The sequence below is a fragment of the Dasypus novemcinctus genome, chromosome 5 (assembly GCF_030445035.2).
Source record: "Dasypus novemcinctus isolate mDasNov1 chromosome 5, mDasNov1.1.hap2, whole genome shotgun sequence".
Lineage (NCBI taxonomy): Eukaryota > Metazoa > Chordata > Mammalia > Cingulata > Dasypodidae > Dasypus > Dasypus novemcinctus.
In genome coordinates, this window is record NC_080677.1 from 56,915,946 (window position 1) to 56,929,626 (window position 13,681).

General features: G+C 34.5%; 1 protein-coding gene across 7 annotated transcripts in view; it reads right to left on the reverse strand.

The window, feature by feature from the left end:
* Nucleotides 1-13,681, reverse strand: part of PPP1R9A (protein phosphatase 1 regulatory subunit 9A) — a 459,269-nt gene that overhangs the window by 128,604 nt on the left and 316,984 nt on the right. For all 7 annotated transcript variants that reach the window (XM_058296968.1, XM_071215169.1, XM_071215168.1 and 4 more), the window contains one exon: nt 7,358-7,462. In XM_058296968.1, coding sequence (XP_058152951.1) covers nt 7,358-7,462 — 105 coding nt within the window. The remainder of the gene's footprint in view (nt 1-7,357; nt 7,463-13,681) is intronic.

The following is a 13,681-nucleotide window of genomic DNA, read 5'->3' on the forward strand; positions in this document are numbered from 1 at the left end:
TGCTATATTTGGGTGTAATGTTCTGTCTATTAGGCTCAGCTCCTCTAATATATTGTTTAAAGTCTTTGTTTCTTTATTGATACTATTTTGAGATGTTCTGTCCAAGGTTGATAGAGGTGTATTAAAGTCCCCCACTATAATTGTAGAGGCATCTATTCCTTCACTTAGTTTTTTCAATGTTTGCCTCATGTATTTGAAGGCACCCTTGTTAGGAGCATAAATGTTTATGATTGTTTTTTCTTCTTGAAAGATTATCCCTTTCACTAATATGTAGTATCCGTCTTTGTCTCTCACAATTGTTTTGCATTTAAAGTCTATTTTGTCTGATATTATTATAGCTACTCCTGCCCTTTTTGGTTATTGTTTCTTGTAAGACTGTTTTCCAGCCATTCACTTTCAACCTCCTTGAATCCCTGGGTCTAAGATGTGTTTCTTGAAGACAGCATATAGATGGGTCATATTTCCTTATCCAATCTTCCAGTCTGAGTCTCTTGACAGGTGAGTTTAATCCATTGACATTCAGTGTTACTACTTTCAAGGAATTATCTGTGTTAGCCATATTTTCTTTGGATTTGTGCTTGTCATATTCTGTTTGATTTTCTTTTTGTTTTTGTTTTTTTCTTGTTAGTTGCTCTTACACTCTCCTCCAACTCTATCTCTTTTGTTTTTTTCTTTCTTCCTGCAGAACTCCCTTTAGTATTTCTTGAAGGGCAGGATTCTTGTTGGCATACTCTCTTAGTTTCTGTTTATCTGTGAACATTTTAAACTCTTCATCATTTTTGAATGCTAACTTTGCTAGACAGAGTATTCTTGGTTGGAAATTTTTTTCTTTTAGTACCTTGACTATGTCATATCACTGTCTTCTTGCCTCCATGGTTTCAGATGAGAAATCAGCACTTAATCTTATGGAGTCTCCTTTGTATATGACGGTTCTCTTTTCTCTTGCTTTTAGTATTTTCTCTTTGTCTTGAGCATTGGATAACTTGACAAGTATATGTCTTGGGGTAAGCCTGTTGGGATTTATGCTGTTTGGGGTGTGTTGTGCTTCCTGGACATGTACATCCATTTCTCTAAATAGGTTTGGAAAGTTTTCAGCCATTATTTCCTCCAACACCCCTTTTGTCCCCTTTCCCTTCTCTTCTCCTTCTGGGATGCCTATAATATGTATGTTTGTGTGTTTTGCATTGTCATTCAAGTCCCTAAGTCCCTGGTGGATTTTTTTTTTATCAACCAGTTCTACTATCTGTTTGATTTCAGATGTACTGTCTTCCACATCACTTAATCTCTCCTCTGCCTCTTCAAGTCTGCTGCTATTTGCTGAGAATGTATTTATGATTTCTTGAATTGTGCTGTTCATATCCATTATATTTTTGTGTATGATTGCAATTTCTTCTGTATATCCAATTGTTTTCTTTACATTCTTAATCTCTTCCTTCACTTCATCAAATTGGTCCTTAATATATGTTTTGAGATCTTTAATTATTTGTTTGATGTTCTGCTCCTCTTCCTGGTTTTTAGTTTGTTTATTGGATTGGGGCATGTTTTGCTGATTATTGGTTTGGTCTGTAGTTTTTTGTTGCTGTTTGGTCATCATTTTATCTTGACAGGTTTAGTCAGTTGCTTAGCTTCTTTGTCTAGTTTGGAGTTTAATTAGTTGTTGTTTTTGTATGCATGTTAAGTCTTCTCTTTGTCACTTTGTTCTTCTTATTCTATTTCCTTGTTGTTGGCTAAGTTCACTTGAAGGAAAATATTAGGGCCAGAGAAAGTAATAGGAGTAAATAAAGAAAATGAATAATAGTAGTATTGATAGTAAATATTAACAGGGGAACCATGTGAGATATAGGAGAATCGATATTAGATTCATGTAAGGTTTGTAAAGTTATAACAGTAAGAAAAGTAGAGTATGTAAAAATCTGAATATGGGGAGGAACATAGTATGAATTAAAAGGCCTGTGTATTCAGGAGAGAGGGAATGAGAAAAGAGAGGACAATAATATAAAGAGTGAATATAAGGCAGAAAATAGAATAAAGGTATTAGTAATAAAAAGTAAAAAAAAAATAGGGGGCAAATAAAGTGAGGTGTAATGCAAGAGAAACAATCAAATGATGGAAGATAGAAAGATGTAGAGGAAAGGGAATAGGTGTTGGTGGCCAAAATCAATACATACAGAAAAGAGTAAATGGAGGATGAGGAAATACAGCAAATGTGAAGCTCTCTCTGCAGCACCTAATGTAAGAAGAATAAGAAAGCAGAGAAAGAAAGAGAGAAAAAAGGGGGGGGGGGTGACAAAAGGGAGTGGGGAAGTAAGCAGGAAAAAGAAAAAGAGAAAGAAAGAAAAAAGGGCCTTGAGGGGATAAAGAGAAAGGAAAAACAAGGAAAAACCAACCAAATACTAGGGAAAGTTTCAAACAAGTGATCCTGTTTGTAGTGAAATAAAATGCTTAGGGATCTGACGTTTCCCCCTTTTCTCCCTTCCTCACTTCTCTCTCCCCCAGGCAGCAGGAAAGCTGCCTGAGAGGTCCAGTAGGAGATTCAAGTGGGTCCTTGTTGAATCAGCTCCAAACAGAAAACAATGACTCTTAATTTCCAGAGAGAGAGAGCACCCACACCTAACCAGGAAACCCAAGTATGCCACTGGAGGCTTGGTAAGCAACTCCTATAGTCCCTCTCCTTTAGGTGTGCTATGAGAGGGCTTGTTGATTTTCTGACTCCACCTTCTCCCAGGCCCAAGTTTCCTATTGCAGGGTATTTAGGTGAATCGGGCTTTCTCAGCAGATTCGCCACTCCTCTTTTCCCATACTCTCCCCAAGCCAGTCGGTATGCTCCTCCAAGCGCAAGAAAAGGAAAAAAGAAAAGAAAAAAAAAACGGGGGGGGGGGGAGGGAGAACACCAGAAAATCAAACCCACACTAGCCAGGCCCCCCTACTGCACCCCCCACTGAATCCCTCCCACCCACAGAGTCAGTCCAAAACCTCCAGGACTTGGGAAAAGGAAGTCTGGGACTTGCAGTTCCAGGGCACGTAGGTTCATGGAACACAGGCTATGGGGTCTCAGGGGACATTAACCTAGGGACCACACATCTGGGGACCCACGGGGCCCAGGAACGCCACTGCACAACCAACAGTTCTCAGGAAACACCTCAGCCGCCAGCCCCAGGGGGAAGGGTCCCGCCAGTCCATAGCTTTCGACCTCTGTATGTAAGCTGCAATTCTACCTTTAGCAAGCATCACCTCCGCCACTCTCTCTCCACATCGATGTCCACACACTCTCCACCCTGCAAGCTCCCAAGACAGCCCACTCCAGCAAGAATCCAACCCCATTCGGCGGCCGCTTCGCAGGAGAGACCATAAGGTGCACTCACTCAGACGCCATCTTGCCCTATCTGTTATATAAGTCTTTTGATATGCTTTTGGATTCCATTTGCAAGTCTTTTGTTGAAAATTTTTGCATCTGTGTTTTTGATGACTGACTCAATCTCTTTGCTTATGATTGGTTTGTTTAGTTCCTGTATTTCTTGTAGAGTCAAAGTAGGTTCCTTGTGCATTTCTAGGAATTAATCCATTTCATCTAGGTTGTCTAATTTGTTGGCATACAGTTTCTTAATATCCTCTTATGATCCTTTTTATATCTGTGGGGTCAGTCGTAAATGTCCCCCCTTTCATTCTTGATTTTATTTATGTGCATCTTCTCTTTTTTTCTTTGCTATTTTTGCAAAGGCTTTGTCGATTTTACTAATTTTCTCAAAGAACCAGTTTTTGGTTTTGTTGATTTTTACTTCTCAGTTTCATTTATTTCACTTGTTATTTCTTCCTTTCTACTTGCTATAGGATTGGTTTGCTTTCTTTTTCTAGTTTCTCCAGTTGTTCGGTTAGTTCTCTGATTTTAGCTCACTCCTTTAAAAAATATAGGCATTTAGGGCTATAAATTCCCACCCTTAGCACTTCTCTCATTTATCCCATAAGTTTCGATACATATGTTCTCATTTTTACTTGTCTTGAGATTGCTACTAATTTCTCTTGAAATTTCTTCTTTGACTTACTGATAGTTTATGTGTTGTTTAGCCTTCATATATTTGCAAATTTCCCTCTTTCCCATCTATTACGCTTATTGTTGATTTCCAGTTTCCTTCCATTATGGTCAGAGAAGGTGCTTTGCATAATTTCAGTCTTTTTGAATCTATTGAGAGCCGTGTTGTGGCCCAAAATGTGGTCTAACCTGGAGAAGGATCCGTGAATACTTGAGAAGAATGTACAATACAAGCTGATGATTTGGGGTACAGTCTTCTGTATATGTCTATCAGGTCCAGCTCATTTATCATATTGTTCAAGTTATCCATTTACTTATTGATCTTCTGTTTAGTTGTCCTATCTGTTGATGTGAGTGGTGTGTTGAAGTTGCCAACTATTATTGTAGAGATGTCTATTTCTCCTTGCAGTTTAGCCAGAGTTTACCTCATGTATTTTGGGGCATGCTGATTAGGTGCATAAATATTTATGACTGTTACTCCTTACTCATGGATTGTCCCTTTTATTAATATAATGACCTCTGCATCTCATCACTTTTTTGCATTTAAAGTCTGTTTGATCTGACCCAAATATAGCTACTCCTGCTCACTTTGGTTACTATTTGTGCGAACTACTTTTTTCAACTTTTCACTTTTGGTCTATATGCATCCTTGGTTTTAAGGTGAGTCACTTGTGGAAGCATATGGACGGCTCATGTTTTCTTATCTATTCTGCCAGTCTATGTCTTTTGCTTGGGCAGTTTAATCCATTAATATTCAATATTATTACTGTAAATGCATTACTTACTTCAGCCACATGGCTTTCAAATGTTATATCTTATTTTTGTCCATCTTTTTACCTTTTTGATGACCCTTTCTGATATTCTACACTTTCTTCCAAACCTCTCACTCTTATCTTTTCTTTACTGGCTGTAGAACTCCCTTTAGTGTTTCCTGTAGAGCTGTATACATATATAAGAACTCTCTTAGTTTCTGTTTATCTGTGAATATTTTAAGCTCACTGTCATATCTGAAGGACAGTTTTGCTGGATAATGAAGTCTTGGCTGGCAGTTTTTCCCTTTCAGTACCATAATTATATTATATTACTGTCTTCTTGCCTCCATTGTTTCTGAAAATAAATCTGCACTAAGTCTCATTGGATGTCACTTGTATGTGACATTTCACTTTTCCCTTGCTGCTTTCAGAATTTTCACTTTATCTTTGGCTTGTGGCATTCTGCATATTATGTGTCTTCAGGTAGGTCTATTTGGATTTATTCTAATTAGAGTCTGATTCACTTCCTGGACACATACATTCATGTCTTTCATGAAGGCTGGGACATTTTCAGCCATGATTTCCTAAAATACTCTTTCTGTCCCTTTTCCCTTCTCGTTTCCCTTTTGAACTCCCATAACACATACGTTGGTGTGTTTCATTTTATCATTCAACTCCCTGAGCCCCTGTTTAATTTTTTCCATTCTTTTCTCCCTCCATTCTTCTCTCTCTTCAATTTCAGTTGCTCTTTCCTCTAAACTGCTGAATCTTTCTTCCATGATTTTAAATCTGCTGTTGTGTGCCTCTATTGTATATTTAAAATCACTCATTGTGTGCTTCATTCCCATATGCTGTGCTATTTTTCTATCCAAGATTTCAAATTTTTCTTTGTGTTTATTCAGTGTCTCTTTAATGTCTTTTATTTCTTTAGCCATGCTGTCCTTCAACTTCATGATTTGATTTAGGCGATTTGTATGAACTTCATTGATTAGTTGTTTCAAGTCCTGTCACCTGGACTTTGATTTGTTACTTTGCCTGAGTCATATCTTCCTTTTTCTTTGTATGGTTTGTAATTTTTTGCTGATGTCTAGACATTTGATTCTGATGCTGAGCTTATTCTAATGTTCAATTTCTCTCCCCTGCCTAATGATTTACTGTTAAGGAAGCTATTATTAAGTAGCTCTGTGGTACCACTGTTCTTTGACTCTTGGTTCAACTTATTTTAGATATTTAGGATTTCCCCTCTTGAATTGCTCAAACCAGGGCTAAGGCTCCAGTAATGGGGTGCAGACCAGTTTCCAAAGGTCCTTGGAGAAGATGGCAGTAACGGCAACTGCCTGCCTCTTTTATTTATTATATTTTTCTTTCTGGTGTACTTTTCTGGTCTGGCAAGCAGATGGCACTTTTGAGCAGACCTCTGAACTCAGACCCCAGGTACTAGGGAGGAATGCATTCAGTGCTGACTCCTCAGGTGGGTGGGTGGTACAGAAGCAATGTCCTCAAGGCTGGCCAAGCCACCAAAACAAACTTTCTCAGAGACTGTTCTCCACCCTAGGCCTGCCACACACTCCCTCCCTCTGCCTCTTTAGCAACTAGCCCTGGGCAGTAAGAAGGTTGTTTGGGAAGGCAAATTATCTTTAGCTCCCTGCTGACTCTCAGGGCAAACAATGTTAGGGCCCCACCTAGCCTGGTGGTGTGTGAACCTTCCAATGCAGCGGACCTACATTGCTGACCAAAATCTGAATTTGCTGTAGTTTGTGTCCCTCCTCTCCCCTTTCATTGGGAAAGAGGACCCCTGCAACCCGATTAGTCTGCAGGCACTGCAGTCTGCAGACTGCCCTTTGCTCCATAGGTGAGAGGAAGGGCGTCTGCTGCTGCTTTTACAGCTCTACTCAAGGGATTTTTCAATCAGCTGATACTCCTTTACTTTGCCCCTCTATCTTTTGGGTTGTGTCTCGCCTTCCCCTGGAGCCCTGAGCCCCAGAGCAGCCCTCCAGACAGTCTCCCTGCTGTCCTCTAGCTATTTTTTTTCCCCCGGGAGAGAACTAATCCCTCTGCCTCTCTAATCCTCCATCTTCCCAGAAGTGACAATAGAGATTTTTAAAAATACATTCATTAGCCTCAACACATTAAGCCTACTTTTCTAAATAACATATACACCATTGAGTAGATATATAATTGTTCTCATTTCAATCTGATGTATAACTAACTGGTTTTGGTAAAAGGAGTTGGGGCCTAAATTCATATTTATTAAGGATATAACTAGAAATTCAATCTTCTTAGCAATTCTTACTCTATTAGCAATAAGACACACTAACCTAAATTAATAGTTAACGATACTGATGTACACTGCACATCCACTTCTCTTCATATTTCTTGTAGAATACAATGATTTTTAATTTTAAATTGTATTCAACTGAAGTAATACTATAAAGAAGGAAAAATTTTAAAAGTCAAGTTTTAACTGATTAGGCAAAATTCTCATTATAATTACATACATAGATATAGTTACAGCAAAATTAAAATTCACTAAAATATCAAATAACCAAATTGCAAATATATGAAGTCTCTTTTTTACCTCACATTGCCTTTGGTGTTTCTGAGAACTGTTGCAGCAAAATTCTGTGTGACACCCACCAAGCTGATTCCATCCACTTCCACAATCTGGTCATTGACTTGTATTCTTAGGGAGGAAAAAAGAAATTCACAATTTTTCTGAGAAAACATTATTTCCAATGAATTAGGTGACAAAGTGCTTAATATATTATATTTAGATGCTTAAGATATTCACAGTCTAAAACTTGATTTTAATATACAAATTCCAGATCTTAGTTTGAAAGATGGTTTTGAAAGACAGCAATAAGTAATAATAAGTGCAAATAATAATTTTATCCATTATCCATATTCCTAGCACCAAGAATTGATAACTGCTAAAACATGACATAGCTATACCATATTTTGTTACTAAAAATTAAATAAAACAAAATATAATAGATCCTGATGAATTACATATGGGTCTTATTTCTAGTCCCTCATACTACCTCTCCTTTTCAAATTCACAAGAATTATAGGGAATCCTTCCTATTCAAATATACTTTCAATATGTATTGCTCATAAATATACACTCAGGGCTGTGTTTGTGTGCAAGTGTATTTAAGTGAGATATATACTATTAGTGTTGCTTACTGTATAGTACTTTTAAATCATTTACATATACTTTATATTTTATATATGCAATTTTTAAATTCCTAATGGAATATTATAAACATGCAGAAATGTATATGGTATAAGATGATAAACACCCCACTTTATCAAATCTTAACAATAGGCAATATTTGACTCAGACTTTCTCTAAAAAATACATTAGAGGAAAGCTCAAGCCTAATCATTATTTGTCTCTAATCTTTTCTCTGAAATGCTATACCCCAGAGATAATCATCATACTAATTGTACTCTTTATACTTTCTATAAATATTTGGAAATGGAAATAATATGCATGTGTGTTTATTTGCCATATTTCAAACATTATATAGCATGCCTCTTTTCCTGCAAATTAAACGTATTTTAAATGATACATCATCATAAAAGTAATTCTAGTACATTTTAACAACTACATAGTATTATCTTTTATGTATATACCAAAATACATTTATCAATTTATCCATGTAAATATCAATTTATCCATTATTTAATCCAATAATACTCAATTTATCTGTTATTGTACATATGGACACTGTTACTTTCAATTTTAGATATCATATAAATAGTGTCACAGAAACCAATTTCATTCATGTTTCCTTATACATACATGTGAGTTGCTTTAAGATATACAACTAGAAATAGGATTCCTGTGTCAAAGAACTTAGATATTTTCAACTTTACTGGACATCAACAAATATCAGTCAAATGGTTGTTCAAATTTACATTCTCAACAAAACTGCAGGAAAGGTTCTGAATCTTCACACCCTCACAAATACTAGATATATTTAAGCATTTTAAATATTGCCTATCTGATAGGTGAAAAGGTATTACATTGTGGTTGCATTTCCCTGATTACTAATGAGGTTGAACATTTTAACAGTTATCTGATCACTTCAGCAAACAGGTAATTTCTTTTCACCAATTTAGTTACTATTGCTGGCTTGTCTTTTTCTTTTGGATTTGTAGGAAATCTTTACTATCCTGTATGGTAATACTTTCTTAGTTAAATATAGTGCAAATCTTTGCCCAATCTGTAGTTTGTCTTTTCACATTTCTTTGGAAAATGGTGGCTCTTAGGAAAATAATTTAAAAATATATAGTCATACTTGTACCTCTGACCTTATTAGTAAGTAGGTTTTGTGTTTTGTCTAAGAAGTCCCTTTCTACATCAGGTTATAAAAACGTTCAATAGTTTCTTCTAAAGATTTTAACATTTTACTTTTCTGCATTTAGGTATTTACCCACTTGGAAATTATTTTATTTATAACAATGTGTTAAATCTATTTTATTTTTTAACAAATATATAAGATTGACCTAAGAACATTTATTAATGTCTCCATTTTTCTCCACTGATTTGTAGTGCTACCTCTGTCAAGTTTTCAAATGCACATAGGCATGTTTCTGGGTTTTCTGTTCGATTCTATTTGTCTGTTGGTTTATCTCTATAGCAATACTACACTGTTTCAATTAATATACTTTCATAATTAGTCTTGACACTGCCATAAGGCAATTCCTCTCACCAGGGGTTCATTGTCTTCAAATTTTTCTGAGCTATTCTTGAGTCTTTGCTCTTCCTAATTAATTTTAGGTTTTATTGCCAACTTCTAGGAAAACACTTCTTGGGGTTTTAATAAAATTGTACTGATTTTAAAGATTACTTTAAGAAAAACTGATCTTAAGTTTTTCCACCAATGAAAATTAAGTACTACTATAATTATCCCTGGGCAAGTGTTGTATACATCATAGATTGCTGATATAAGAAAACATTCAAAACTGGGAAATAAGACTAAAAGGAGGGCAACATGTCATCTCAGTGTCAGATGGATATATTATTTAATTGGTCTACCATAGGATTATTGAGAAGGAATGTATTCAATTTCACCAATTGTTTAATATTGATATAAGGTCCTAAACATATTGAATTTGCCTATTAATTAGATTTTTGTCCTGGAAAAATGCTTTTCAATCCCTCCATGTACTAACCTGTATTGTATTGAATTTAGCAATATTTAATAAGATTTCTTTATTAACTTGCTCTAAATACTGAACTCCAAAAATGACTTTGAAAGGTTTACCATCTTACTGGTTCCCTCATTAAAAAGTAAATTGAATAAAATCTTTGGTACATGTTCATTTTACATTGTGTGAAACTCATTTTTTAACTCTTTGAATATTGGTCTACGATAGTTTTGAGGCTCTACCAAGATGCCGAAAAGCATTAATAAAGCCAATTCAACTACAGAAATGCACTTCATACGGCACATCTTTTTCTGGTCCTCACAGTGCTCCCATGCAACAACAGAACTTTTTCTTTGTTTATATTCTATTTCTCTGTTTTTTTTCCCCCTACTGAAAATCTGCTTTTGATTTTTTTTTGGTTCTTGACCGCATGGTTCTGATTCTAATTTTCACATGGCTAATGAACAATTCCACACTGGTAGAAGCAAAAATTGGGATGCAATTTTATAATTTATAATTTGACTATTTGATGACCTCTACTTGAATTATGGAAATCTATTATCTCTGATCTGAGAGACAACAGATTTTGGGTTGCTAGCCTTTTGTCTATTTGTGAGCTCAAATTATTTCACAAAATATTTCATGACCATTGGGAAAGAAAAGAGCCCTTTCAAATCTTAAACATTGATTCTTTGTGTGTTTCTCTAATTATTTTGACCTGTGGTTGAGGTTGCAAAACTGATGCTACAGTTCCCCTGTGTTTCTGTAATTGAGAGAAACCCTTATCTCTTCTTGGTTGACTGTGAAATATTTTCCCAACTTAGAAGGGTATTAGTAAATTAAATTATAAATTCTCTGAAATTAAAGGAGTTCTGATCTAATTGATTTATAGAGAAATTAAGCACTTCCATGAATCTAATATTCTAATATCAAATAATGAAAACTTTATATTTGCTAGATGTTTAAGAAAAATACTTAAAGAAACTGCTAGCAGCTCAGAAATATTTAAAAATGAGAAAACAAGTTCGTCTATTAAAAGTGAATATTTGGACAAAATACGCTAATAATTTTAGCTAAAAATGCACATCTATATTTTTCCATGATTTTAAGTATGGAATATAACAGAAGTGTTTATTTTTGTAAGACATAGGTTTGTAATCTGATTTCCTAAAATTCTTAAAGCAATTTACTGATCAATAAGTAAACAGTATTCCTATATAATGTTTAAGATCATAAAAAATATAAAATTGTTTTTACCTAAACTTAATCATAATTCTTACAAACATTTATGTCAATAGTAATTATGTTTTGTTGTGTGTCAACTTAAAACATGATTTTCAAGATTCTCAGTTACTTTCAAACCTTGGTTACCAAGCATTGTTTAAAATATATACAACTCAGCTTCCTACTTTAAATGTTACAGTTACTCTAATTTTAAGTGTAAATGAATATATTCATTCTTGCCACTTTATGAAGTTGTAAAAATAACATGTATAGCTGCAACAAGAGAGATTTTCTAGTATATTAAATTGCTTGTGTATGACAGTCAATTATTTTGAAGTTCCTACTCCTAGGAAATAAAAATTAGTTAACTAGACTACATATTAAACATGGGTAATTGAGACTATGCTAGAAGCAACTATGAGAGAAAAAATGTAATTGAGTAGGTGAAATAATGGAATGAACTTCTTACAAGACAAAGAATAATTCAGTCCTAAAGTAAAGTGACAGTTTGTGCCGAATATGAAGAAACATAATGAAAAACAAAACTTGAGTGTATGGAACAAATTGTAGAACGTTTTAAGAAGTGATTTTTATATAGAACAAACTATAAAATGGGTTTAAGTTTTGGTGAACTTCACTCAGTTTTGAAGGGCTTATTCATAATATAATTTAGAAGAAAAAAAAGTGCATGTGGATCTCCAACTGCCAAATATTAAATTAATGCAGAAGTAGAACCTGACTTACTCTCTAGTAAAATAATGTATCTGGAAGTATTTAGTCTTCTCACTAAGGGGGATTAAGAAATTTTGTTTCTGTTGAAAATAACTTTCAGTGCTGTCTGTTGACTTTGTCATTTCCTTGATTAATATAAAAGACAAACTAAGTTTGTGAAAAAGATAACCTTCCTGACAATTCTATTATCCTTATTCTACTTCGATTTTAAAATAGCAGTTTTTCATTTCAATTAAATTGAATGGCAACATAGAGTACTTCAGGCCCCAGGCGCATATCCTAAGTAAAAGATATAAATCTCCTCTTATAATTCTTATAATCTTGAGCTTTAAAAAAAAGTAAGAAATTGGGATGACTTTTACAGTTAAGATTAGCCTTTGAGATATCTGAGGCCCCTAGTAAATTCCCAAATATTTGTTCTATTTCATCTTATAAAGAGTGATGTTAGAAATAGACTTGTTTGGTGTTTTCCATATTTCTAATTAACTCAACACTATTAAACTTCAAGGCAAGAGCTTTCAAATCAAAAGATAATTCAGCGTAGGTAATATATTAAAAATATAAATGACTCAGAGATTGTACAATACAAAGACTGGATTAAAGGTCCTGGAAATCTGTTAATAGTATCATTGTCTACAGCCTGTTCTTATCTTCAGAGAAAGCACAGCTCAAATTCTTATTAAACAATGAAATATTTTACCCCAATAGAGAAGTTAATTCTCCTCCACTCTGATAGTGCTGGTTACCATAATAAATTAGCCACAACCATTTACTCTTTGTTAACAAATAGGTTGCTTCTGCTTCCCTCTACTATACACAACTGATCATAAATTTGTGCCTTCAACTAAGAACAGTCTATGAGTCATGGAAAGGGCTATATACTAGGCCATCTTAACTAATATTTTAAAGAATAGACTCTTGATTACAGGCTTAAAAAACTTTAAAAAACTTTTAGATAATCTGAGTGGACTTTCAGGATTTCTAGGACTCTTTTTGATTCAGAAGCAGACAATATCATAAATTCAAACTGCAGGCACAAGACCCAATGAAAAAAAATTACATACAACTGATGAAATTGTAGAAGGAAATTTAATTGTAGTTATTTTTTTTGGAACACTGATTGGTATTATTTTTTATGTTCTTCCTAGTGGATATATGAGAAAGCCCTTTTTCTTTCTTCTGAAGCTATTTAATCATTGATTTAATAGGTAATGCTTTAATAAAGGGCCATGGACTTTATAATTATAATGGCATCTTATCCTTGCTAACCCCTCAAAATTAAAAAAATAAATACTCTTATGGAGTCTATCTACTTGTCTAATTACAATGGCTATTTGCATAGTTTCAGTAAAACCTCTTATACTGTTTAAGAGGATTTAATTGGGAAAATTGACTGTGTAACCAAGGCTAGAACTTGGGTGTCATTTTGGCAATCTATCTCATTTAATCAAGTATGACAACACACTACTAAGAAAAAAGCCATACATTATATATGTAGCTAATACCTACAAAACTCTCCTAGAAAAACTGTCCTAGTACTTGGCTTACAAAATCCAGCCACAAAGGAAGTAAAGGGAGTCACTTCTTGGCAGGTCATGAACCTTAGCAACATTTAAGGAATTTAAATAGATAAGTATTCACCCAAATGTATGAGTATGAAAGGTGACTATATAATGGAGAGAATTTTGAGACTGGTTTACTAGGTTTAAAATGTAAGATCAAATGATAGAGGTTTTTGGAAATCCAAGATAAAATTTCTTTTAAACATTTCCAGGCAAAGCTTAAT